The sequence below is a fragment of the Octodon degus genome, unplaced genomic scaffold (assembly GCF_000260255.1).
Source record: "Octodon degus isolate 3935 unplaced genomic scaffold, OctDeg1.0 scaffold00046, whole genome shotgun sequence".
Taxonomy (NCBI): Eukaryota; Metazoa; Chordata; class Mammalia; order Rodentia; family Octodontidae; genus Octodon; species Octodon degus.
This window is the reverse complement of record NW_004524622.1, coordinates 2009603-2033088: the sequence shown is the minus strand read 5'-3', so window position 1 is coordinate 2033088 and position 23486 is coordinate 2009603. Positions and strand designations below refer to the sequence as shown.

Here is a 23486-nt window from a genome sequence, read left to right as displayed (position 1 = left end):
CCACACACACACACACACACACACACACAATAAATGTTCAAAATAGAATTATAATAAAAATAAAAAAAAAAAAAAGATTTGCGTAAAAATAAGTGTTTAGCTCCCAGAGTCACCTCAGTCTTTGAAGGCAGATTAAGTGACTTGAGGAAATGTTGGCAGACTCCAGGTTACCAGCTGCATAGAAAACTGGCTTTCTCTTTCTCAGTGAGGGCACTCAGCTGTTGAGTCAGCACTGGCTGGCCTGCGCTGAGTGCAAAGCCCTGAGTTCAGTCCCCAGTACTAGGGGAAAGGTTCCCTGGGAGCCACACACATTGACTTATCTTTAGAAGGCCTCATTCAGGGGCTGGCAGAGGGTCTATGAAGGACCTAGATTGCATGTGGGGTCAGGACTGGAGTCACTTTGATAGAAGGTGCTGGCTTTTGTCTTGGATATGATTGGTTGGTTGGTTGGAGTCAGGGTTGAATTCACTTTGTAGCTCAGGCTGGCCTTGAACTGGCAGTGATCTTCCTGCCTTAGCCTGGGACTATGAACATGTGGCCCTTCACTAGTGAGAGAAGGTACTTCTTTATGGTAGATGAGGGGTCCAGCTGCCGCTTTGACCCTCACTTTGGCCGATAAAGGACTGCAGTTAGGTCAGTGAACAGGTACACAAGGAAATCCAGAATTAGACTGAAGCGACCCCATTGTGTCCTGTAGGCAGTAATCCCCACAGGTTCTGCGGTGCTGTTGGCGAGGACAGAAAGAGGACACAGGATCAGTGGTTTTAGGAAGGGCAAAGTCCGTAAGGGAGAGGCCTTGGGGATCAGATATGGAGGTGCAGTGCAGACTCCATGGAAGGCGTCCCTGGTGTGTCCTACAGTCCTGTCCCTGGATCAGGAGGTACCATTTCCTGTATTTGTCTTGTCGAAGCAGTTTCCCTGAGTAAACAAAATTCATGCTCCCGTCCTCAGTGCGTTAACCATGCCGTAACATGTCTGTATATTCAGAGGCATCCCAACTGAGCTAAGACCAGAGGCCACAGGACATTGCCACATCTATGGACATGAAAATATGGACCATCTGTCGCCTCCCTTCTCACATTCCCTCTAGTGAGAATTGAGCCCGCAGTCCAGTGAGTCACTGGAAGTGTCGCTCAATGGGAGAACCCAGGAACAGGTTCCATGTTCCAAATGTGCCCATTACACTGCCCAAATGCAGTGGTTCTGGACAACTCCTCACCCCTGGAGACCGAGTTCTGAGGGACATAGGGACCCCTTGGTCTGCCATTTTGCTATCACGCATATGACCTGCCTGAGCTGAGACTCAAAAGTTCTAAGTGTTCTATTCAAGTCTGTTGAAAAGGGCTTTTTCAGTTGAGTCAACCAAACTCTCACAGACATCTAGTGCTGTAGTCCTAGTTTTGTTTCAGTACTGGAGTGAACCCAGGACTCTGCAGAGCTACATCCCCAGCCCTTACTTGAGACAGTTGCAAAGTTGTTCAGACAGGACTCAAACTTGGGATCCTTCTGCCTCAGCTGGGGTGTCGGATTCAGGCATGCACCACCATGTCCTAGTTTTTAACATTTCCTTGCTTTGAGCCAAGAGCCAAAGGAAATTTAGTTCATTGAAAGGGCAGACAGGGTGGGAATGTAAGCTGTAGTGCTTGCTGTGGTGTGGAAGGAGAATGTGCTTGTGGCCCTCTCCTCTGTTCCAGTTGGGCTTGCTCAGCCCTGTTGGCTTGGTTTTAGCAGGGGGGACTGAAGCCATGGCCTTGTGTCAGAGCCAAGAGCTCCACCACAGCACCTCGTTCCCAGCTCCGCACTCACCCAGGCTGCTGACCACCTAGCGAGCCCATCTCTTAATCCCTGCTACCTTTCCACAAAGACTACTGTTACAGACTCATTTCAGTAGCAGAAGACAAAGTAGTGTTCATTGAAATACTTGGTGCCTGTATTTGGGTTATATATGGCTTTAACTCGGGGGATTACTTTGTGTACGTGTGCCTGTAAACCACTCTTGCTGTATTTGCTAGTCTCTGCAGCCCACCAAGCCCCTTCCCAGGAGGTCCCAAGCAATCAGGTTGGTTCTTAAGAAGTTGGGATATTGCTCAGGCCTGCTTTGACTGCCAGCTTGTGCAGCATATCACCTAGACCAGGGCTTCTTCACAAAAGCGTCCAACCAGAAGCCCAGGAAGGTGGAAGGCAGTCAGTCCACAGAGGTCCTTCTTGAGCTTAGATACAGCCAGGGCAGACAGTGAAAACCTAGAGGCTCAGCCCGCAAGAACCTGGCCCAGATCTTTCCTCAAAACACTTTCTCATTTTAAAATGCATTTCCGTGTTTGCTGTAGATTTGGTCTAGCAGCCAAGACCTCAGACAGATGGTGTTCTACACTGATCCCTGGCTCAGCCCAACTGGGCTCAGGACCGGAGAACCAGGACAGCTCCTCACTGTCCACTAGGTGTCACTGTGGACCAGCAGTAACTTTAGGACAAGTTTGCAATCAAGCAAATCTGAGGATACTTCTAAGAAACAGCCATGCCACTCAGAAAAATCCCCAACTAAGCTACATGGAGATTACGACAAAATGCAATACTAAAAATCACTTGATCTTCCACCTGCCTAGAGTCGATGGTTGCTGTTACTATGGTTCACATGACTCTTCAGTCAGGTTCTAAACAACCCTGTGGCAGACTACTGCAAGCTAGTATTCTTATTAAAAGAAATGATGTAGGCACAATGCCCCAAACTCCGTAGGAATCCTCCTTCCTCAGCTTCCCAAGTGCTGGAATTATAGGTATGCACCACCACGCCTGGCTCTAGAAACTAGTTATTTTAAAAAGATTTCATTTTCTCTTAATAAGTTTCCAAGCAGTTTAGATTATCTATGGGTACCACAGCAGCATCTAACACTGTTACTCCATATTATCTACTTTTTAAAAGAAATGATTAGGAGTTACTGTGAAAAGCTGCAGAGAACTCAGAACAAGACTGGGCGCCTTTGTTCTTGTTTGGCTTGGCTGACCTCACACTCTGATGCTCCCACCTCAGCCTCCAGGGCTGGGACTGCAAGCAAGCGCCAGCACGACTGCCACGAGGAAGGGAATCCATGGCCCACAGGCTCACGTGGGCCCACAGGCCTGGTAGACCAGTAGCACAGGTGCTCGTTCCACACACTGACCAGGCCCCAGCGTGCTTAGCTGCGATCCACATCCACACTCAGGATGGAAGGGCTACAGCTGGTTCTCACTTTATAGTAAAAGGCCACAAGACAAGGGGGTGGGGAGGGGCTGTCTTGAGAGAGGATCTTCTTAAATCCATTTCAATGCCTCAGGCTAGCCAGAAAGGGCAAGAACACAGGGACACAGCAGCCAGCAGAGGCAGCGCACCTACAGGCAAGTCCTAAGGATGAATAAAACTGGGGTGAAACATTTGATCTAGCACCCTAGCAAAACTTCGTAGTCCTGGTCAAAACAGACATTCCATGGCCGGGAGTGGTGGTGCAGGCCTGCCTGTAATCTCAGCAATGGAAGCAGAATTACCCAAATTCAAGGCCGCACTGGGCACTTGGCCTGCCCAGGACTGCACCCTGCGACAGCATCCCTCCCAGTGGCCCAGGGACAGTCTGGCCATTTTCCATGTGGATGAGGTCACACAGAAGGCTGGGAACAGATTTAAACCGTAGGAACTTTTAGAGTGGCTCTTAACCAAGACCATCTCAAAACACACTCTAGCAGCATACTTGAACACACAACTGTAAAACCAGATTTGCTCTATACAAGCGCTTCACAAAAGAATGTTAGAAGATGGGAAAGGTCTATGAACTGCACATCACATTGCTAAAACTGTGAGAAAAGGGTATGGGAGCAGGAGGGAGCCCCAAGATGACTTGCATTTTCTTCAGCGCTGGGCAGTGAACCCAAGGCCCTGACATGCTAAGGAAACACGGCCACCTTGGGGCCTACACAGCTGATTTTAGAAAAGAAATACGCTAGCATGACTGCCCTTTTTGGACACCAACTTTTTTCTTTTTTTAAAAATTTATTTAGTGTGTGTGTGTGTGTGTGTGTGTGTGTGGCCAGCTCAGCCCACCTGGGGGCGGGGCTGGCCGGCATGTGGTGCTGGGGATTGAACCACGGTTGCTGTCATTTTGCTTAGCTTAGCTTGTTCTAAGTAGGTGCTTTAGACCACTGAGCCATCTCACCAGCCCCTGGACACCCAAGTTTTGAACCTGAAGTTTTATGATAGACTGGTCCTGCAGAATGCACCGGTAACCCGGGCTGTCGAGCAGATGCACCAGTTAGGCAGCGTGCCTTCAGAGGACGCGGGCCTCTTCCAGGAGGCTCGAGGGTTTCACCTGCAGAGCGCGGAGACAGAAATAGACTCCGTGTGGTCTCGTGGCCTTCCCCTTCCTGGGCTCATCCGAAGACGCGCAGTGTGCTGTCCCGCACTGGGCACTTGGCCTGCCCAGGGCTGCACCCTGCAACAGCATCCCTCCCAGTGGCCCAGGGACAGTCTGGCCTTTTTCCATGTGGATGAGGTCACACAGAAGGCTGGGAACAGATTTAAACCATAGGAACTTTTAGAGTGGCTCTTAACCAAAGGCTGAGAACGTAAATTCTGTAGTCCCTCACCCTCCTTATAAGGGTTAAAAGACCACCAAATAGTGAAAGACCCAATCTGTTAACACGCTGAAGAACTCATTCAATAGCATCTGCTCAAATTCTTTCCAAGCTTAGAGCACAGAAGCACATTCAGTAACATGCTTTTAAACTATCAATCACATTCAACAGAGAAATAAACACAATTGCTTTATTGATTTCTTACAACTAAATACCGCCAGCTAGCGTTACTTCCACTTGCGCATCACTAAAAACAAAGGATATTTTCCTTAGTATTTTCAAATGATGCATTATATAACAGACAGAACTTAAAATGCACCCTGATTAATTATGTAAACTGTAAATTTTTTTAAAAAGCATAACTAATAATTTGGTTCCTTTCTTCATAAAATGGAAACTTAAATATTTCTCCTGATAGTCTTGAGGTTATCGTGACATCACGAGTAGTGCAAGTGTGGCACGCACTTTCGCCCAGGAAGGCGTGCACCTCACGCCTCCTCTGAACAAAACGTGCAGCAGACCAAGTGCATACGCGATGCAGTACAGAGCGGACTCCAAATACAGGGCGGCTGCAATGGCCTCTGTATTATTTAGGTTCTGCATTATCATTTATGGCATTATAGATTTAATTACATGTAACATACTCTTATACATTTAAACCCTGAAGATTCAAAAAATAATTGTTGCTTGAAAATATTATTCCAGGTAGCCATTTGGTTTGGATCAGGAGAAAGCCGAGCTCCGACCGTGGCTGTGCCGGAGCCTCAGACCCGCAGAGGCTTCACAGTGACGCTCTCCCCGCATGAGCGCGCCATGCTCCCTCGGGAGCCAGGCGGCCAGTTCAGGGCCTGCCCCCGGCTGTGGTTTTCCCTTTTCCTTTTCTAGGTGAAATGCGCTGAGAGCTCCTTCCTCTTCTGCGCTGCCACTCGCCTCCGGGTCAATTATTCATAAACCCCTTCAGGATGTCCTCGGAGAGCTCCATGAGCGGGAGCTCCGCGGTGGGGAAATCCAAGGGCGGAAGGTTGGGGATGGGGATGTCCTTGGCCTTCCCGCCACTGGTGGCGAACCTCGGCCAGGCGGGCGCAGCACCAGCGCTCTCGGCAGGCGGCGGCCAGCTCCACAGCTCGGACTTCTCCACGAAGTCAGCGTCCACGTCCAGCTCCTTCTCCGTGGACCCCTTCAGAAGTCTGGCCTTTTCGGCCCGCAGCTGCTTGTTTTCTTTCCTTAATCTCTCATTCTCGGCCACGAGGAACTCCACATGTCTCTTCAGCTCTGCAATCTTGGTCGCCTGCTCCTCTATGATCGTCTTATCATCCTTCGGGGCCTTGCTGCCCATGCATGGCTCGGCTGGCTCCCTCTTCTGCTGGAGTAAGTACAGCAGTGTGTCAGGGTCCCTGTCAAAGATGCCCTGGACTGCAGCGGGGCGCACCTCAGCCGAGGGGCTATGCACCGGAGCGGGAAGGGCGGCGCGGGCCTCGGCGTCCTCTGCGGGGGGCTTCGGGGGCACTGCATCCCGGTCTGCGCTCTGCTGCGCCCTGAGCCGCTCCTCCCGCTGCGCCCTCTTCCACCGCTCCTGGATGAGCAGCAGCTGCTTCATGTGGCTGTCGCGCTGCAGCTCCAGGGACAGACGGGCCTGTGAACAGGGAAGCAGGCCACACAGTTAACACCAAGAGCATCGCTCCTGAATAATCCAGACTTCAAATATGTACAACATGTTTGTAATTCAATATAAACAAAAAATTCCTAAACAACTGGGTATTTCCAGATAAGCTAGAGAAAGGTGTTATTACTGAACAGGATACCATTCGTTCAGACAGTCAAGAAGTCCTACTCCCGAGCAAACTAAGGGGGCTTGCTAGTTAGCTCAGTTGTTTAAGCGCCTGCTGGTATAAATCCAGTCAGGTGCAGGGACCCCTGTTTGATCCCAAGCTCCCCATGCCTTACCAGACCACCCCCCTTAAGGCAGCCTGAGCCAGCCAAAAAAAAAAAAAAATCCTTCCCAAGCAAACTAAGTCAGACTTTCCCTGGATGCACTTCTAACCCTCCCTGAACGTTAGAGATTCCCCCCTTGGTGCGCGCCACGTGGGGCGGGGCGGGGAGGCTCAGAGCACACCAGGGCACCGCTGCCAACGCTCCCAGCTCACTGTGATGCTCAGCCCGCGGCACCGCACAATGGGGGACACAGCTTCCAGAGCACAAGCTCAGGATGGGGGGTGGGGGGTGGGCCTGTCACCACGTTCCCTCATAAAAAGGATCGCCCTAGCGCAGTTAAGAGAAACAGCACCAGCACTATAACTGAGAAATCTTCTGTAGGTCTGGGGAGCTCAGCAGTAGTGTCTGCATACCAGGCACTACAAAGCCAGGGGTTCAAGTCCCACCACTGAAAAATCCAAGAAGAATCTTTTGTTATCCCAGTGCTTGAAGGCTGAGGCACAAAATCCCAGGTTCAAGGCCACGCTGAGCTGCATAGTTAGTAAGTTCAAATCCTGCCTGAACCAGAGACCTTGTCTCAAAACAAATGACAGCAAAAAACTCACAGAGGAGCAGGGGAAGTGTCTCAGAGGCAGAATGCCTGCTGAGCATGCACAGGCCCAGTCTAATCCCTGGCACTGCAAACAAACAGAATCCCAAAGAGGCAAGCTCTCTTCAAACATGGAAGACAATTTCAAGTCGTGGTAACTTTCCAGGTACTGAACCCTGGGGCCCGGCACTGACCCCCATCACCAGGCCTCTTAAAGGAGGACCTTGCTCAACTGCCCAGCTTGGACTGGAACCTGCAACTCCCGCCTCAGCTTCTCCATCTTGGGGTGCCAGGTGCACACCAACGTACAGGTAAAACAGTGAGTACAGGAACGCGAGCCAAGTGGGGCGCTGCACACATCTGTGTCAGCACTGCTAAGCAGGGGACACCTGGCTGGTTTCCCCAGGACAGCGCATCGTCTGTGAGCTACATGGGGTGAATCTGAGCTGACAACAGGAAGGTGGAAAGGGGGTCTGTGACGCCTCAGGCCTGGCAACCTAAGCCCTGCAAGGTGTGCTGCAGCAGGACAGATGTTCTGCACACTGTACCTGGGGCACCAGCAAGTTTGCATTTCCTTTCTAGAGTGCTACACTCTTACCAATTTTATTTTTGGTTTCTTTGGGGTCTTTGTAGAGACAGGGTCTCATGCAGTTCAGGTTTGCCTTCAACTCATTATGTAGCCCAGGCTGGCCTCAACTCATGGCCATCCTCCTACTTCAGCCTCCAGAGTGCTGGGATTGCACTGCCAATTTCTTTTCTTTTCTTTTGACAGAACTAGGGATTGAACTCAGGCCCTTGCACTTGCCAAGGAAGCACTTATTCTACTGAGCCATCTCCCTGGCCCCAGCACTGCCAATTTCACACACGTTTTTTACTCTCTCCTTTATTTGCTTTGAAGACAGGTCTTACCATGTTGCCTAGGCTGGTCTCAAATTCACAATCCCCTTTCTCAGCTGAAGTAGCTGGATTATAGGTGATTATCATTTGATTTTATACATTTTTTGATTAAGTTTTTTTAAAGGAATATAATATTTTTGTTTTATAATACAATTCAAGAGTCCAAGCGCCCTTGCTACAGATATGAAGAACATGTCTCACCTGCTCAGACTGTGTCAGCTTCATGGCTTCACAAAGATATGCTGGGAAAGAAAGAGGCACAGGCGCGCGTAAGTGTCGTCACTTGGTAATGATCAGAGCAGAGAAGGAGCTCTAATACTCCAGAGTACAGAACTGGCCTTATAAGCAATTGTGCTGTAACTGGAATTGCTTTTAAAAAGATACGCTTCTCCAGGGGTGTCAGTGGTAGTGAAGTGTAAATATTCCCTAGCCCACCTTGAGTCAGGATTCTGCTTTGAAGCCCTTCCAGGAAGCCTAGGAGTGCTGCTTGAGGGTAGGCGGCAGCTGCCCAACATGCGGTCAATCCCAATCCCGTAAAAGAAATCCCAGCAAGCCCCTAGAAAGTAGAGATGTTCTAGATTTGGGAGGGGGAGAAAATTAAATAAAAACCTATGGAAATCTTACTTCACTATGCTTGGAAAATGTCACGAGATTATCAGGCACTCTGTCCACCCAGACTCCTGAACTGTATCATTCTGACTTCCATTAAAAACTAAATTTATCAAACTGTTTCGGGGCTATACCACCAACCTACTACACATACAGTAACTAGTCAGGCGTGGTGGCGCACACCTGTAAGCCCAGCATTCAGAAGGCTGAGGCACAAGGACCACTGCAAGTTTCAGGCCAGCCTGGGCTACAGTTGAATTCAAAGCCAGTATGAAATACTGAGACCTGCCTCAAAAAACATACAAATTAACTAAAAGCCCTAGAATATGCAGATATTTACTATACAGAAGTCACTAAGGACAGTGCATCATACCAAAGACCTCTGATTCTGGTGACCTGGTTTGTCTGACTTAAAGACAGCCAATGCAAAAGATATTCTTCTCCTCCTAGGCTGACTGCTAGAGCACTATGGCCTGGGTTCTCTACTGTCCCCCAAGGCCTGTGTGCCCAGGGCTCAGGCTCTGTCTGGCACTATGGGGAAAAGGTGGAAACTAGAGATGAGGTCCAGGGAAAGCCAGCCAGGTGGCTGGAGTCAGCGCCCCAGGGACACTGGTCCTGATGCGCTCCCACCTGTACCCCATGCACGGGTTTCTGCCTTGCCACAGTTGCAACGACGGTACCAGGGACCATGGCTGAACTTCAAAAGCCATGAGTTGGGATCAATTTGTCTTCCTATTTAAGCTAATGGCATCACCTGTGATGTCACAGAAATGGAAAAACAAACACAAAACACTGGTACCCGGGAGTCTGGGGCTACAGCTGGCGATTTGGGTCAGGACCTCCGAGCTGGCCTACAGGCACGGCCTGACCAAGTCAGGAAAGGCATGCTCCAGGGAGCCAGCAGCTGGGACAGCAGGGCCCATTTGGTCCCGGCATGGGCAGCAACGGAGGCAAGGCCCCACCTGCTCTAGGCTCTGAGAAAGGCCACACGCTCTCCTGAGCCCTGCATTCCCCCTCGGCTGTCCCTTCCTCCCAGCCCTTTACTTCATGGGGACTTCTCCCACACAGCGCAGCTACATCTCTGGCTCATGACGCCTGCTGCATACCCAGAGGTAAATGAGCTCAGGTAGCAGTGCCTTCGTATCAACTCGACTGATGCCTCAACTGCATGCCTCAACTGATGCCTCAACTGCACACCACAGCATGTCTGTAGGTCTGACCTCCAGGCTGGGGGAGGGGTCCTCCACCCATGAGGGTCTGTCCTCACAGCTGCAGTGAGCACAATCTAGATGTGCGTCGTGGAGACGGTGGGGTCTGAAGTTCACAAGCAGCTTTAGGTCTCTCTTGATAGGAATCGCTTCCTTTCATTATGCAGAACACCTTGCATCACAGTGTGCACGTACGCTCATCTGCTCCACTCTAGCTGTCTACTAAACACAAAGCTTTATGGGCTACCCACTATGTGCCCAAATCTAGGGTCATACGTCTGCAGTAAAACTAATCTTAAAGTCCTGATGAGGATTTCCCCTAAGCAGCGCCAACCCTCCACCACCTCTGGGAGGAGCCGGTTTCCGAAGAGGGAGAGGAAGGCCTCCCACAGAGGGCCGAGTAGGCTTGCTCTATGGGGGGCCACACTTGCCCCCACTCCTCACAGCTTTTAGGTTTGGGACTCAGCCACAGAGTGGGCAGTGCAGGTCAGGTGAAACACCTACTTCTGAGTTCAACACAGGCAAAGCTGCTGGACTGGATAGGACACATCAGGCCTGAGAAGCGAACAACTCTGTCGAATTTATCCATCTGGGTGCCAAGGCCTGGGCCACAGAGCCACTACCCTCTCTGCAACAGGGTCTCACGGAGTTGCTGCCCCTGCCCGCCCCACAGCAGCTGGAGTCCAGCCAGCTCTTTCTTGGTGGGAGGGACATTGGGGAGAAGAAGCGGTTTTTTGTAATCCATCTTTCACAAAAGCAGTGCTCACCTGCAGCCTTTGTGTGACAAGAAATAGCCTCTTCGTACTTCCCCGCAGCTAACAGCCGGTCTGCGCACCTGCTCTGCTGATGAGCCTGGAAGATAAATACCCAAATTCCTCAGAATTATAAAATATATGACTTCTTAAAAGCAAAATAGCTGGGGTACAGCTCAGCGATGGAGTGCCTTAGGGACTCAGCAAAAAGAGACTTTCACACGATAACGCTGATGGCTTTGTTACACACCCCACATTATTATAGCTACTTCACCTCAGCCTCCTGGCTCCACATACCTCCTTTAGCATAGCAACTTTTTTTAAGTACAGGTCCCAGGGGCCGGGCAGATAGCTCAGTAGAATAAGCGCTTGCCTGGTAAGCGCAGGGGCCTGATTTCAATTCCTGGTTCCACAAAAAACAAAAACCAAAACCAAAACCACCAATAATGGAGTACAGGTCCCATTAAATTCTTCTGTGCCAAAACCAGGCGCACACCTGTAATCTCAGTACCTCGAAGGTTGAGGCAGGAGGACCGTCATGAATTGAAAGCTAGCCTGTGCTACATAGTGAGACCCTTTCTCAAAAAAAATTCTTATCAGGGGCTGGAGATATAGCTCAGTGGCATAAGCACCTACCTGGTAAGCACAAGATTCTGAGTTTGATTCCCGGTACCAAAAAACATAAAAAATTTATCAGAAATTCAACAAGTGCAGGTTACACACAGCCTTGGTTTCTTCTTTTTAATGTATCTTGTATAGGGTCTCATTACACAGCTCAGACTCATAATGATCCCGTTTTCAGCCTCCCCAGTACCAGGATTACAGGCGTGTGCCATCATGCTTGGTCTACAACCTTAGTTTTTATTCTCAGCTCAAAACACCATGACAGATGAATGGCCCAGGCTAACAACCTGCCTCAGTTCTCTCTAAAAATGAGAGCTGTTGCAAGTACAAAGATGTGCTGTGTGTGCATGGCTCTCCACAATGGATGTCACCGTTACATATGGCAGACGTGTGCTAATGAAATGGGAGTTGTACAAATCACTAAGCATCACTTCGCTCAAAATGCTAAGAGTTGGACAAGTACTCAGAACAGAGAAGAAATCCTAACAAAGCAGGGGGAAGGTAGGCCAGACAGTCCATGCAATGCGCACATTAGCAAGTGAGGACACCCCAGCCTCCTGCTGTAGTGAACTGGCATGCAGGCAGGACGCAGCTGAAGCCATTTACAACAGACTGATGAAACTGAGAGGTGAAACTGCCCCTCTATCACGGGGTTTAGCTTCACCTCCAGAGAAACGTACAGCTCAATGCTGTTGAACCTTTTAACGTCCATCCTCAACTTTAAGGAGGAAGACTTGGGTGAGAGTGACACCAGAGAACTTGGGCAGTATAGCAGCTAGCCCAGAACTGATCCTTTGTGACTCTTCTGGTAAATTTGAGACTTATGTAAGCCTTGGTTTCTTCTTTTTAGTGTATCTTGTATAGGGTCTCACTACGCAGCTCAGCTTCTATTATTATTTTGTTTCTGAGACTTATGTAAACATAACTTCTAATAATTCATGTTGTAAATGAGACTCTGGCCATTTTTGTTGTACGACTTTTTGTAACTCTTGTATAAAATGCTCACATTTAATTATGAACTGCCTTAAAATCACTCTCAAAGACACAAGACATGTCTGGCCCATGTCATGCAGCAGATACATAGTCCTTGCCTGTCACATTGTGTCTGGACTTGGGGCTGGGAAGGGGAGCAGCAGCCATGTCAGATGCTCAACTTTGTATGTAATGATGGAGAATAATTTAAAAACCTTACAAAGTTGCACTCAAAGAGTTAGGGGAACTGCCTTCACAGTCTTGGCAGTGGGCTGGCATGGCTGGTGCAGCCCTCCGCTTCATTTGCTACTCAGGATGCTGTTTCCATGCTGCCTGGGTACTGCGGGTCATGGGTCACAGCTGTAGATTGACCTGAAGAGAGAGCAGCCCGGGGCTAAAGCGCCAAATCCTTTGCACCTCCTTTACAAGTCCTTACACTGGATCACTAATTGACAATTAGTGATCCAGTGTAAGGAGTTTCCTATATAGAGTAGGAGAATGCCACATTTTTACTATCATAATTGGCTGGGCCTGCTGCTGTCCCTAGTAAGATAATTCTGATTTCCATTTTATCAATAAAGTTTGATTTAACAAACAAGAAAAATAAATACTGCCTAGGACACAGCATTATGTAAATCTATCATTATAGTAGTCCTATGACAGAATATAAAAATGTTGGAGTTGACCATGTATTTGGGAGAACTAGACTGAATTTAAAAACTAAAAATACTGTAGGAAAACTAGTTGGGTAGTAATTCTTACTTCTATTATTATTTTGTTTCTGAGACAAGAGTTTGCCATGCAGTTCAGGCTGATCTCAACTCAGGATGGCCTCCTGCCTCAGCCCCCCCCCCCCCCCCCCCCCAACAGCCCAAATTCTTTTCAGGAGCTTTCCCCCTATTCTCTTCTTCCGCCCAAAGCTTCAACATATGCCTTGTATACTCCTCTCCTCCCCCCCCCCCCCCCCCCCCCCCCCCCCGGTGTTGGGATTACACATGTGCAACATCATGCCCGGCGGGAATAATTTTTATTTTTAACAGAACTTTTCAAGACTTCACATTTTATTTTTTTTTTCTTTTTGGTATAGGGGATTAAACGCAGCACCTTCATACTAAGCTACTAGTATTCCATTCAACCCTTTCTCTGGTGGACAAGGCCTTGCTCAATCGTCCAGCTAAGCCCAAATTTATTCTCCCCCCTCAGTTACACTGGGTGCAAGGATCACAGGGGTGTGCAACCACAACCGGTCACAATTTCACATTTTACCACTAACATCTCTTTATATAATTCTCATCTATACAATTCTCAGTAGAATCTTATAGCCAGGTATGGCAGCACATTCTTGTAATCCCAGTGCTTGGGGTGCTGAGGCAGAATCACCACGAGTTCCAACCCAGGCCAGTCTGGGCTACACAGTGAGTTGAAGACCAGCCTGGACTACAATCTTGTCTCAAAAAAACCTAAATACTACAAAATGTGTGATAAAAGTCCCACCTCTTCTTGCGCTCTTCTCTCCATCGATTCCTCCGGAGCTGCCGTTTTTTCCACTGCCTCACTCTCTGGACACCTAAGGAGCCCCGTCCTCCCAACATTCACAATGCGGCCAAAGAGAACTGCAATGAAGCCACAGCTGGTGTGACACTCAGAGGCTTGCCAGGCAGGGCGCACGGGACTTGGAGGATGTGAAGCAGCCAAGCCTACTAGGCGCCCTGCTCTCCCTAGCACTCTCCCAGGTCCAGCACACTGCCTTGGGCTGAGGTTCACCTGAGGGGAGCCCCACCAGCTGCCAACTCCAATGAGGTTACCAAGCGCTGCCTTGCTGATGAAAACCTTTCTGACTCTATAAGCTAACTGCTTTAAGGGACAGGTCCGATGTATTTTATCACTTAGCAGTTAACGCTTTCAATGTATTAATGTCTGCACCCTTGGGGAGAGCTGTACTTAAGGACCAGAAGCCCAGCACATACACAACCCCAAATAGCAAGCAGAAGCGCCCCACCCCCCACCCCCCGCATTCTGCTTCCCAGGAAGGCCTTGTGGGGTGAGGGCTGATCTCCTCCCATCAGCTCAGGCCTGCTGCTGACTGGACAGGCAGCACCTACACACCATCAGCACCCACCCATTAATGGCACTGAAAGTATATGGGAAAGTGTGCAAACAGAGAACCCCAGGATTATTTTAAAAAGGGGCTCTTTAACCCCTTAATTTTAAATCTGAACATCAACCGCTTCATACAGCTCTGCCTGCTCTTTTTCTCTCAGCTTCCTGTGTACCTTTTTGTCTTTCGTCTCCCACAAAGACAGTAAAAACCTCATGCCCCATCTTTTACATTACAAGGGGCAACTCAGGAAAGAGTTATTAAACCAACTGAGTGGATCACAACTAGCATTAAAAAAAACCCTCACAGTCTCTGTGTGGTGCTAGGACCGAACCCAGAGCCTCTGCACCCATCCCTTTTTATTTATAGTATTTTGAGACAGTCTTGCAAAGTTGCCCAGGCTGGGTTGGGTTTGAATTCACAATCCTCCTGCCTCATCTTCCCAGAGTACTAAGACTACAGGTGTGTGCTACCATATCTGGCCTAAGAATATAATACTAGATCAAGTGTTTCCCTGCTCCTCTCCCTTATTCCCCTTCCCATTTGAACATTTTCTTCCAATTTCACAATACCCGTTACACACTTTGTTTCTTATTTACACTTTTGTGGCTTCTCATACCAGAGACAGTTCGGTATTTATGTGAGTGTCTGATGTATTTCACCTTAAGTGTGTGTCCTTAAGTGTGTGTCCTCAAGGTGGCATCATTTACAGAGGACTGCCTCAAGCTTATCCTTTATGGCAGAGTAGTACTCCACTGCAGAAAAACTACATCTTCTTTAGTCATTCACCAGGTGATGGGCATTTAGGCTGTGTTCAAGATTTGAAAGCCAGCTATTTATTATTTAGAGACAGGGTCTCGCTATATAGTTCAGGAAGGCAGTGAACTCACTGTGTAGCCCAGGCTGGCCTCAAATTTGCAGCAAACATCCTCCCTCAGCCTCCTGATTGCTGGAATCATAGGCAGGCACCACATGCTGTGCTGGGCCCAGCCTTGAGCAGGCTGAGCAGGCCACTGAGCCTGGACGTATTGGCGCATGCCTGTAATACCTAGCAGTGGGGAGGCTGAGACAGGAGTACCACTACCAGTCTCACCTAGTAGTGAGACCCTGAACACCCTATAGACTCTTCCCTAAAATTAAAAAAAAAGAATAAAAAAAAAATTTTTTTTAAAGTTCAAATGGGGAGTGGACTACCTCGGGAGAGGTGAGGGGGAAAGAACGAAGGCAAAAGTTTCATGAAAAAAAAAGGAAAATACAGTAAACTAGCTGGCTTTTACCCCAAAGACTTTTACCACCAATATAATTCACATCACGATTTCACAGGTTCCACTGCACGCTGGGCCACCCCTTGGACTTCAACTAAAGGAACAGCTTGTCTGACAGCTAGAAGCCTTGCCAACCACCTCCAGGAGGGGGCCTGGCCTCTCAGGGAAGCCCAGGCGCACTACAGCCACCAGTGCTCCTGACAGCAGTGCAAGAAACACCAAGGCCAAAAGACCCCAGGACCATGCCCTTCGCCACACATCTGAGCAGGCAGAACAGAATAAACTAAGGCCTGCCTGACAGCACTTCCCAAACTGTCAGCCAACAAACCAAAGAACTGCAAATGATCTTACTTTCAGTTTAACATTTCTTACTAACTCACCTTGCCAAAATTTAAACACATGGAAAGAAATGCCTAAATATATACTAAGTAATTTTCTAAACTACAATTTTTGCATATTAAATCACCAGAGTCCAGGCACAGAGATGTGCAACTACAATCCAAGCACTCCGAGAGTTGAGGCAAGGCAGCTTAGCGCCTTAACAATATCCTGTCTTAAACTGAAAAGAAAAAAAAAAAAAAAAAAAAGCGGGAAACAGATGTATAGCTGAGTACAGAGACCTTGAGTTCAATGGGGATGGGTGTGTGTGTGTGTGTGAGAGTTAACAAAAAAGAAAAAACTCTTGGTGAAACAAGCTTAGCATCAAAATATCTTTTCAGTCCAGTGGCATGGTACCTGCCTGGCAAGTGTGAGGTCATGAGTTTGATTACTATAAAAAAAAAAGAAAATTCAGTGTAAGTACACTTTCTCATATTTTCTTTGACCAACCTTGAAAATCTGAGAAACAGAAGTCATTATCCATACTAACTACACATTAAAATTAGTATTTCAAGTTAGTCTTTTCCAAATTTATTGTGGTGCCAGATGTGGTAGTACACACTTGTAACCCCAGCACTCAGGAGTCTGGAGCAGGAAGATTGTTGTGAGTTCGAGGCCAGCTTGGGCTACAAAGTTCAAGGCCAGCGTGAACTGCACAGTGTGACCCTGTCCAAAAAAGAAAAAAGATCATTGTGAGAAAATAAGCCCACCATCCTTACAAATCTAACAAAGCATACTGCAGCGCAGCAGAGCTATGCAGTGCTGACACAGAATCTGCAGTTCAGTACCAAGACATGCAAATGAGAACACAGAATGGAAACATTGCTGGCGAGGTCACATCAAAACCAGCTATGGTCCAAAATGCATGCATCTGAGTCTCTGGCCCAGTAATTCTTTCATTTCTCTCACTCCAGGTAGGAAAAATTTTTAAATTTTAAGGATATTGAGGGTATATGATTATAAGTCTAGGGACAGTAATAAAATGTCTAAGATTTTACTACATGAAATGAATATGGACTACGGTATTTTTTTTCTTTTTATACTGTTTTTATAAAATACAATTCATATGTACTAGTGGAATTTACAAAGGCACTATAATTGTAAACTATTTCTCTGAGCCAAAGAGATACTAAGTGCTTTGTCCTCTGACAGGAAAGAGAATCTTCTTGCTGGACCTGGTGGTGAACTGTCATAATCCCAACTGCTTGGGAGGCTAAGGCAGAAAGACTGTAAGGTTTGAGGCCAGCCTGGGCAACTGGGCAAGATCCTGTCTCAAGGGGGTGGGGGCACTGGGGAGATAGCTCGGTGGTCTAAGCGCCTGCCTGGCAAGTTCAAGGACCCAGGTTTGATCCCTGGTACCACATGCTACGCAGGCCCCGGAACCCTGGGCACACCATGCTAGACCCAAACCAGGCGTGGTGGCACATGCTTGCTGCAATCCCAGTGCTGGGGAGGCTGAGACAGGAAGATAACTATAGTCCAAACTACGGAGCAAGACTCTATACTAACTAAATAAACAATTTTTTTTTTAAAGGAGGAGGACCAGAGTGAGGATATAACACACTGCTTCCTGAGCTTCATCCCAGCACCGGAATAAATAAAACAAACCAACACTAATCTCGGTTCCACTGCTACATTCCAATACACACCTAAGCTAGAGACGTTACAAAAATGGCTGACTCCGCGCTGTACGCTGGACTACCACTGCCATTCTTGCAGTCTTTTGGGATACCAGACATGCGAGGCCCCTGGTTGGGACTGCATGGCAGCTTACAGCCAGGAACAGTGAAGCTAATTGGAATGGACCCAATGGCCACTTTGCAAAGGGCTGGTCATTCCTACCAATGTTTCCATGACGTTTCAGAACGGAGCCATCCATGTTTCACTGCAACTGTCGCCTTAAAACCAAGGGGGAGTTCAATCCTCAAGTGTAAACCAATCCTACACATGTGGCAGGGCCAATCTACACCCCTACCAGTGATTTGGAGCCACAGCTGTAGGTGAAGGAGACTTTAAAGCTGCTTTTCATAGAAGCACAACAGATCCAAATCCTTTACTCCAAAAATGAAATTTTACATTAAGGGCTTAGGCTTAGTTGCCTTGGGGGGGGGGCAGGGAAGCAGGGATCGAACTCAGGCCTGTTGCGCTTGCCAGACAAGTGCTTATTCTACTGCGCCATCTCCCAGGCCCAACAGTTGACTCTTACACTGTAAGCTATATCAGGTACACTGGACATTTTATTGCTTTTGCTTTTGTTGAGACAGGGTCTTGGTAGTGCACGCAGGCCTCCAATTCATAATTCTGCCTCAACCTCCTGGTTGCTGGGTTTACAAGTGTGCAGGTAATTACAGGCTTCACCCCACTTACTCTAACCCTCACAAATCTGAGGTGAGTAACTCACTCAAGGTCACACAGCTGTTAAGTGACTAAACTGGAATCCAAAACCAAGCAATTCGGCTTCACAATCTCGAATCAGACTTTACTGCTTCCCTGTATGGTCTGAACTAATACTCTTAGGTCTTACTCATTAGCTCTTTGAAAACTAATCTCTACTATTTTCGAGTCCCATCATCCTAAACGAGCTGCAAAGCCTGTGACGGAGTGGGGTGTGGTGGCACACGGCTACAATCCCGGCATTTGGGAGGCTGAGGCAGGAGGGTCGCCAGTTGGCCGGCTTGGGCTACCAGAGTTCAAGGTCAACCTGCGACTTAGTTCACGCCTGCAACTTCAAATCTTAAATTTCGTACGCTGAATTGATACCCTTTCCAGAAAAGGAATCGATGCAGTGGCCAACCTGCAAGTAAATGCCTGATACAGCCAGTGCTTGTTCTAAGAACGATAACCAAGACGCCTAAAGCCACTCTGAGTTAAAGGCGGCAGGACCGGCCCTGGTTACTTCCCGTCTCCAACTTCCCGGGGTCTACGCACGTTGCCGCGAGTGAACGTAAGCGAAGAGCGGGTAGAGCAAAGCGGGGTCGAGGAAGCTATCGCCGCACCTCTCCGGAGCTGGGAGGCTCAGACCGGACCCCACACCCAGCCCACTCCCACCCGGCCGGCTCCAGACCCCCTAGGGAAGGCGGCTACGTGGCGCGCGGCCTCGGAGCGGCGGCGGCGGTAGCGTCCGGCCCGGGCAGCCCACGGAGAGCAAAGTCTGGGGCGCGCTGCCCGGAGGCGCCGCGGGGTCACGGCCTGGCCGCGCCCCGGCCTCCGCGCCCCGCCCTGTCAAAGCCGCTGTCGACCCCTGGGGTCCACGGGCGGCGAGGACGCGACCGCCGGCTGAGGCGACGGCACCGCGAAGACACCGTGCTCCGAGGCCACTCACCAAGTTGAGGGGTCCTTCCATCACTTCCATAGGACCCTGAGGAGGCGGCGGCCCGAGGGAGGGAAGCGGCGGCGCCGGGGCACATGGAGGGTAGGGGCCGGAGAGCGCGACGCGGCGGAGGACCCGCAGCCCCACTCCGCGCACGGGGAGCCAGCGGCGAACTCAGGGAGCGACAACCACACCACTTCCTTCTCCGGCGCCGCGCTGCGGGCCCGCCCCCTGAGCCGCCGTGCACACGCACGCCGTCGTGACGTCACGCAAAAGCCGCGGCCTGTTCAAGGTGGGAATGAGGACGGGGGAGTGGGCGGGGCTCGAGGAAGATGGGGCTTCGACACGCGCGTGCGCAGTTCAACTTTTCTCTCGCGAGAGTTCGTCCTGGGCTTCTGGAAATCGACCCTGACCTGTCTGGAGCATGCGCAGTCTTGATACCTGGAATGTGGCTGGTGGCTGCGGTTGGCTTCTTTTCCTTGCAGCCTGAGTTTTCCTCGAGTCGCGTCTAGTCGACCACACCCGTTCTTCACTCATTCTTATCTCTATCCATGTACTTGAGTTTTCAAAAAAAACAGTTTTGAGTAAAGTTAAACCGTGGACTAGACCAGGCCATCTTGGAGGTTGACAGAGATGAATGATTCAGGGCTGTGCGCTGAAGTTGCTCACGCTAATAAGACAGATTGAGCCCGGCTCAGCCAAACTGAAAACGTGTGGATGTGGAGCTAGTGAAAATATTTGGTGGTGGGGAGGGAGGAGTAAAATAAGCAAGGTGTGATACGCATATGAACCAGTTCCCAAGGCTGAATAATTAATGTGTCGTGAACATAATAATAACTAAAAATGGGAGAAAAACAAAATTGTGACAGACATGTCCAGGGAACATTGTGGGAATTTGATATGTGTAACCCTTGTGCTCTGTGTAGTGGGACCTGTAATCCCAGCACTTGGGAAGCTGAGGCATGGAGACCGCTGCCAGTTCCAGGCCAGGCGCGGGTACATGCAGAACTATAGCTACTGCTCTGCTGGAAAACGCAGTTCCTGGCAACCCTGATGCTAGTAAAGAATTAAGGCTGAGTTTAAACTAAGACAAGTTGGTTTATCTGAAGGTGAAGAAAAGTGAACACAGGACAGCTAGGAAAAGTGAAACACTCACGGTGCTTCTCTGCAGTTCCTTTTGCTGGGTTCCTTCTTCCCAAGCTGCTGGATCTGGCTCCATGGCTGTCCTCGGTCGTCCACTTGGATTTCTCGGAGTCGTAGCAGTCTGTGACTTTTCCTATGGCTTGGTGGAAGCTAGGATTATGGGGCCATGGTCTCTCCCTTGATGCCATGCTGTGGACAACCACTCTCAGGTTCCACGGGGAGGCCACACAGGGTGTCCAGGGTGTCAGCACTTTAAAGGAAGACAGACGCCTACAATCAGTATCTTCTCTTGAAGTTTGGAAAGCCTGTGGGATCTAAGCCTGAAGCTCATGGCTGGCAGATCTTTGTACTTGCTGAGGTGTCTCTTTGCTTTACCTAGCAGAAAAAGGCAGTTGTCTCCTGAGGCAACCAGTCAACATTTACAGCAACCCTGAGGCTCCCCCAGGTGGGAGCACAGTGGACACAAAAGCCCTGACAGAAGTCTCTCCAGCAGCTCCATTCTGGGGCCAGAATGTTTTGGGAGGGGTCTGGCAGCTGGTAGTGCAGACTGAGGTGCCCTTGAAAGTGCAGTCCCTGTAAGAGTCCAAGCCTAAAAGGCCCACGTTTGTCACAGTAGAGAAATTCCCGATGCTTTCCAAAGAGTAAACCACAAAGCTTGATTTTAGAAATTTCATAGATACTAGCCCCTGAAACGGCTTTTTAAAAAATGTATTTATTTACCTGGGAGTGGTGCCAAACATCTTTCTCTCAATAAATTCTTCATACTCTTAACCTCTGTTGTTCCTATAATTCATTTCTTGATTTTTGAGAACATGAACTCAGTGTTTAGGACATCTAGCAGGTTGGGAATTTCTTTCCCCTATATCATCAGTACTTAAGAGGCTGAGGCAAGAGGATTCCCATGAATTTGAGACCAGCCAGGGCCACATACTGAGTTCAAGGCCAGCCTGCACTACCTAGCAAGACCTTGTCTCCAAAACATTTATGTATTTATTCATGTAGTGCTTGCAGTACTGGGGATTGACTCCAGGGCCTATACACTAAACTACATCCTCAACCCTTTAAAAATACATATTTTTAAAATTTTGAAACAGGCTAATTGCTAAATCACCTGTGCTAGGTTTGATTTTGTGATCCTCCTGCCTCAGCCTTGTGAGTGCTGGGATTACAGGTGTGTGCCACCATGTCACCACTTTTTTGTTTTTCTTAATGCCTGTTAAATTTCCTGCCTAGTATTGTAATCTTCTCTTCAACAGCGTGGTAGTCTGTTCTCTTCCTGAGCCCGCCACATCAAAGGAGATTGAGCTGTTTGGGGATAGCCTCAACTACTAGAAAGACATGTTACTGGTGTTTGATGTGCTAGAGTCTCCTTCTAGAGTTATTTACTAGGTTCTTTCTGCCCTGTTCTGCACACCTGTCCTGGAACTCTGTAATTAACAAAGTGCCACGCCCCCATATTCTTCTCCAGTTCTCGTTTGAACTATAACCTTTCTTCCTGTGAGTGCTAGACCCTGAGCTTTGCGGAGTTCACTATATGTGTGCACCCACACATTCGGCCCCCTGGTTTTCCTTTGCTTCTTTTTTTTTAATAATTCAATTTTATTTTATTTTGAAAAGTAAAAACAGAAGCAAAAACAAATAGAAAAAAGATAGAAGCCAGGTAACATACAAGACATATGTTATAGATTTTCAAAACAAGAATAGCTAATTAACAATGGTTGTTATATTACCTATCTTTATTGTCAAATCTGTTTTGTTTCTTTTTTTTTTTTTTTTCATACCGGGGATCGAACTTACAACCTTCCACCGGCCAGGCAGGCACTTGTGCTGCTGAGCAGTCTTCCCTGCTGTCCCCTGTTGTTAACATGTACAACATTCACACCCTCGAATCAGAAATCCCAATCGAAGACTCCTCCCTACAGGAACCCTAGCACGAGTATAGGGTATCATCTGGGCACTACACTGGAGCTCAGCGCTGCTCTCAGGTTCCAGGAAGCAGCCAGGCTGCTTGAGGACCTAGCACAGGGCTTCGGGTCCAGTGGAACATATGTGCGGGGAGTGGGGGTGGGGGTGGGGGTGGGGGTTGCGGGACTCTTCGTTCTCAGTGGAGCCCCGTACCGCCCAAGGTGGGTGTTGTCCCCAGGTCTCACTTGTTAACTTGGTTTCGAAGATGCCTCTCTTTGGCCCAGGGGCCCTGCAGAGGAGAACAGGACCCCTCCCTGTTCCCTGTAGTGCCTGGACAGCCTCCCGAATGTACAGAGGACAGAGTTCAAAAACGTGTGGCATACGTGGATTTGTGGACCATTCCGTGACTACTCCAGGCCTGCTCTCTTCCATGGTCACAGAATCTGCCGGCCCGCCAAGAGGGCACGAGTAGCAGTGGTGGCAGGAGGTGCCACATGCATCCTGGCTGCATGGCGGTCCCCGCTGCCTCTATGTCCTCTGTGTGGAGGGGTGGATGGACACATGGGCGCAGTGACTCAGGAAGCAGAGCAACCCTGCGCTGGCTGTGGAAACTGCAAAAGTGTCATTGGAGGCTGCTCTTCTCTGACCTGCAGGTGCAGCAATGGCCCATGGGTGAGCTGAACAGAAACCAGGGTGTCCAGGGCAGCGGGAGGCCCAGTGGAGACAGGAAGGACAGAAGAGCACAAAGCATGCAACAGGACGACCCTCCATTGCAGCCTAAGTGTAGGGAAATGAAAATAACTTAGTGTCAAAGTCACCTTCTTGCCAGTCCTTAGCCAGCCATGAGAGCATCAGAAATTAGACATTGGTGGTGCACTCTTGTAGTCCCAGCACTCTGGAGGCTGAGGCAGGAGGGTTGCTGTGAGTTCAAGGCCAGCCTGGGCTACATAGTCAGTTAAAGGCCACCCCAAATTGCAGAGTGGAGACTCTGTCTCAAAAAGACAGAAAAAAAAAGGGTGCTGGAAAAACTAGTTTTCCTAAAGATTAAAGATTAAAACTAGACCTGTATGCACTAAACTAAGATTGAAATAGATCAAAGATTTAAATATTAAAACAGAAACACTAAATCTGCTGGGAGAGCAAACAGGTAGAATTCTTTCTTTCTTTCTTTCTTTTTTTTTTTCTTTTTTTTCTTTTTTTTTTGA

At 48.8% G+C, this 23486-nt stretch overlaps 1 protein-coding gene across 2 annotated transcripts; it reads right to left on the bottom strand.

Annotated features, from left to right (window-relative positions):
- Positions 1-4775: 4775 nt before the first annotated feature.
- On the bottom strand, positions 4776-19461 carry Nrbf2 (nuclear receptor binding factor 2). Of its 2 annotated transcripts, XM_023716219.1 has the most exons (5): positions 19246-19326; positions 13677-13749; positions 10602-10686; positions 8219-8259; positions 4776-6232 (listed from the first exon to the last, which is right to left on the bottom strand). In XM_023716219.1, the coding sequence occupies exons 2-5, from the start codon at positions 13698-13700 to the stop codon at positions 5537-5539; spliced, it is 846 nt and encodes a 281-aa protein (XP_023571987.1). In that variant the 5' UTR covers positions 13701-13749; positions 19246-19326; the 3' UTR covers positions 4776-5536. The 2 variants fall into 2 exon arrangements, with proteins under 2 accessions (XP_023571987.1, XP_004632083.1); XM_004632026.2 differs by lacking the exon at positions 13677-13749 and having other exon boundaries at positions 19246-19461.
- Between the last annotated feature and the right edge of the window lie 4025 nt (positions 19462-23486).